The sequence below is a fragment of the Castanea sativa genome, chromosome 5, assembly GCF_040712315.1.
Source record: "Castanea sativa cultivar Marrone di Chiusa Pesio chromosome 5, ASM4071231v1".
NCBI lineage: Eukaryota > Viridiplantae > Streptophyta > Magnoliopsida > Fagales > Fagaceae > Castanea > Castanea sativa.
This window is the reverse complement of record NC_134017.1, coordinates 8,724,107-8,728,313: the sequence shown is the minus strand read 5'-3', so window position 1 is coordinate 8,728,313 and position 4,207 is coordinate 8,724,107. Positions and strand designations below refer to the sequence as shown.

The window sequence follows — 4,207 nt, the reverse complement described above, 5'->3', positions numbered from 1 at the left end:
AAAGGATGGATGTGGGCTTCTCATGCTATGATTTAGTTTATTGGGCTGAGCCGAAAGGGTTAGGCTTACACGAATTAGAGCTTCTAGTCGACTCTTAGGTTACTCGAATTAGACCTTTACAAATGTTGTATATTAGGCATATAATTATATCGACCAATTCTGATGTTTAAGTTTTTCTTTTTTATTTATGTTTTGTCTTCTATTTTTTATTTTTTATTTTATTGTGAGAATTTCAACTTATGGTATTTGTTCCTGATGATAGCCCTTTATTATCATACTAAGATACTAATCAGTTTTTGGTGTATATGAGAATTGAACCCCAAATTTCTTATTTAAAGATCAGAGACTATAGAGCAATATTAAATTATGGGCAACCCTTGACACTTGATGCATATTTTAAAAGGAAAAGTATTTGAAAATTTAGACCTCAATACCTTCCTTAGGTATGAGTTTGTCCAAGGGTTAAATCTCTTAAAAGGACTCTTTGAGATTTGAAATTGTTCTCAACTGACTAAAACCAAATACGTATGATGATATTATAGTAAGCGAAAAGAAAATGAAGAAAAACTTGAAGAGTAGCCAATACATTATTATTATAAACATTATCTGAGATTGTTGCTCATTGAAAAGTCCACACAACCTGCCAGGCATGTCTATTTTCATTGAAAGAAAATTAAAAGTTCCAATTGCTGACAAATTGCACCCCCGATCTTAGATACGCGATGGTCCAGAGCCTTTTTTCGGATTTTTTATCACTCTTACCAGCCAAGCGAGAAAGCGAATTAAGTGAACTAGAAGAACCATAGAGACCACAATAATCACACTACCCAGAATACAAACGTCCATGAAAGATGCATGCTTGGGCGAATCATACTTCAGGAAATCTGGGGTCACCATGTTGAATGCGATTAAATAGGTAGCGGCCAGGAATGTGAGAGTCGAACATAGAGAAATTGTCAAGAGGCACATACAAACTCTGTGCTTGATTGGGAATCCACTGATGAGCAAGAAGGTGACACCAAGTGATGCAACGAAAGAGAGTGTGTTGCAAATCATGAAATTCAAGTAGCTCCGGTAATCAACAGCATCGGCTAACACAGCCTTTCCAGCTACACATGGTGTGTCTGAGCTGCATCTAAAACCTTGCATAGTATCATTTACATTTGCTTGCCAAAGACCTCCTGGGGGGCTGATCGCCTGTTGGAAAGTGATAGTTGTAATCACAGTAGACACCACCATTATTAAACCATGATTGTCTTTGATCCAGTCATCGTATTTCAAGTACTCTAACCAATTCTTACACCCTTTCTTGCTTGGCTGTTCTGGTTCCACTGATTCCCTATGATCAACTGCAATTGCCAATGGTGGTGAGGGATCATTCGCTCTTTTAATACTAGCACCAGCATCCATTAAAATGTTTCGAATGGTGAAACTTTTGAAATCTTTTGGACAGTTCTCCAACATTTCTAAGGCTGTAAAACCCATGTTGTTGGGGAAATTCACTGCTTCGTTCACTTTAGGCATCAAAAGCAAGTATTTTATTGTCTGCAAAAACCTAAAGGGCTTTAGTTTTGATGGCACTAGCCAGAAAGATCATGCTACATAGACATAATGTATACAAGAACTGGATATTAGACCGGATGCAGCATTTGTAGGTTAATTTCTGACGCAAAAGTCATTGTGCGGTTTTAAAATCTAACCGACACCAAAAAAAGAAAGAAGGCAAAATATGAACTTCACTTTCCAATCGCAACTAGGGTATTCACCCAACCTCACAAACCACAAAAACTGTTAGCAAAATAGCATAACCGTATCGCACTGTAAATGACAATGCACTACACCGCAGTGTAGTTTGCGATTTTATAATAATAAAATTAAACAAACTGCACTGCACTATACTCTTTTTATATATTAATATATTTATTTTTTTAATATTAAATATATTATTAATAGTTTAACCCTAGTTTACAAAAAAAAATAATAATAATTTAATAATCCTAACAAGTGTTGATTAGGAAAGTCAACCTCAAATAAAGAAAAATTAGTGCAATAGTTTAAAACATAGCCCAAAACGAAGGGAAAAATCAGTTTTGAGTTCGGTAGGAAAAGCCTAAAATTTGAAAAATATACTAGTTTCAAACCATTCAAATCGTATCTTATCCACAGCATCACATATATGACCACAAAAACGAAGTGCGGTATGGTTATAGTTTTGGCTCAGCTTTAAATCATACCATACTGCATATGTAACTGCAAAAATAATGACCACAATAGCCACCACCATTAACGAACCATGTGTCTCTTCAAACCAATCACCTTTATATTTGTAACGACCTAAGGAAAAACGCTAGCAACATTTGCATTATACCTCAAAAGGACTAGTCACAGTTGAGACTCCTTGAAATTGTTAATAAAATCTAGATCTACCTAGTAAATACTCGATGTGGGACTTATCACACACCCATACATACATTACACAATCAATCAAATTGGAGCATCACAATATCTCAAGTACTTTTTAAGTCTTTAACTATTTGGTCAACCTACTCGAACTTAGGTGTTGCTAATTCGTGGCGACCAATCGTGATTGCTGATGATGGTGGAAGAATACTTTGGTTCTTTGCTCTCTCAACACCGGCGTCCATTAAAATATTTTGAATGGTGAGGCTTTTGAATTCTTTTGGATAGTGATCTAATACTTCTAAGGCTGTAAAACCCATATGATTCAAGACATCTGCTTTTTCTTTCACTTTAGACATTGAAGGCAAGAATTTTACTCTTTGCAAAAAACTTATAGCATTATAATTATGAACAATTTGTTTATGAGAAGCACAACTAAAATGATACCCAAAAAAGAAATCCCAATATATATTGTATAAACTCAATATATATATACACACTAAGATATCGTTGGTGAAAACTAGTGTTGTTATGAAATATGCCAGTGTAATTAGACTAAAAAAACTAGCCTTTGTTAACATATTTTTTCCCCAGCAAGAAAGTGTCGTGTCTATTGACATTATCCCACGTTTTTAAGGAAAGAGTTGGCAGAGTACTAGTTTAGGGTGGGCTTGGCTCTTATATATTGCAAAACTCATTTTTTCACAAAGTAAACTCAAACATTGAATGTCTTTTTCCCCCACTCCAGGTATTTAAATAATGTTACACCTCGACGTTGTCTTTATTGAATGAAATTGGACCAGTTAACTAGCAACGTGAATATTCTAACACCATTAGTAATCTAGAAAGAAATAAGATTCATAAGGAACAATCTACTCAGATATGCAGCGAAAAAAAAATATCTACTCAAATATATGCGAGAAATAAATTAAAACATACCTCAACTTGCTTTAGCATCACAGCTAAATGCAAGATGGTGTTGCCACCATCTTGGTCTTTTGAATTGAGAAAGTCCCCTTTGTCACTCACAGATTTTACCAACAGTTTCAAAGCCTCCAATTGGTTGTGTTTGACACATAAGTGTAAAACGGTTTCTCCCCCATCAAGCATAACTTGTGTTGAATCAGGCCGTGCAGAAATTAACTCCTTCACAACCTTAACCCGTCCTCTTATGGCTGCATAGTGGAGAGGAATTCTGCCATCTTGATCACGAATTAAGCATGCATTGCTATTTGCATGTAATAGGGCTCGAACGATGTCTATATGGCCCTCAGCAGAAGCCAAGTGGAGGGGGCATCGTTTGTGAAAGTCCAACTCGACAGCGAGCTGGGGTTTTTGAAGTAAAAGGGCTCTACTAAAATCAAGCTGCCCAGCTAAAGCTGATATGTGTAATGGAGTTTCACTGAAAGAAGTCAGTGAAATTTTACTAAGCAAGTGTTGGTCGTTATGGATCAACCTATACAATGTGGTTGTAGACCCACTCATTGATGCATTGTAAAGTTCTATTATATCATCTTCTTCGCGCCTTACTTCCATTCTCACTCTTTCTCTCTCTTGCTCTCTATGTGTGTGTGGTTTGTGATTCCGAAAATTAGCATATAAATAGATGCATGCAGTCCACATACCAATATTAATCATTGCTTGAGAAATCCACTGTATATGACAGGAAAAAAAGTTGAGAGTGACAATCAGTACTGTAGGTGTTGGACGAATCAGAAATTTCCTGCTCAATCACACACACTCACAGGCCAGTTCGAAATATCATGAGTATTATTTTACGTGATTATATTATAGTTATTGCATGGTC

At 35.9% G+C, this 4,207-nt stretch overlaps 1 protein-coding gene across 1 annotated transcript; it reads right to left on the bottom strand.

Moving 5' to 3' along the window:
• Positions 1-570: 570 nt before the first annotated feature.
• Positions 571-3,954, bottom strand: LOC142637038 (uncharacterized). Its single transcript, XM_075811331.1, has 2 exons — positions 3,340-3,954; positions 571-1,545 (listed from the first exon to the last, which is right to left on the bottom strand). The coding sequence occupies exons 1-2, from the start codon at positions 3,934-3,936 to the stop codon at positions 712-714; spliced, it is 1,431 nt and encodes a 476-aa protein (XP_075667446.1). The 5' UTR covers positions 3,937-3,954; the 3' UTR covers positions 571-711.
• Positions 3,955-4,207: the final 253 nt, after the last annotated feature.

Bases quoted from the DNA above. Each gene is read 5' to 3' on its own strand.
- LOC142637038 (XM_075811331.1), bottom strand. From the start codon at position 3,936: ATGGAAGTAAGGCGCGAAGAAGATGATATAATAGAACTTTACAATGCA. The intron at 1,546-3,339 runs GTATGTTTTAAT...AGGTTTTTGCAG, and splicing joins TGATGCTAAAGCAAGTTGAG to ACAATAAAATACTTGCTTTT.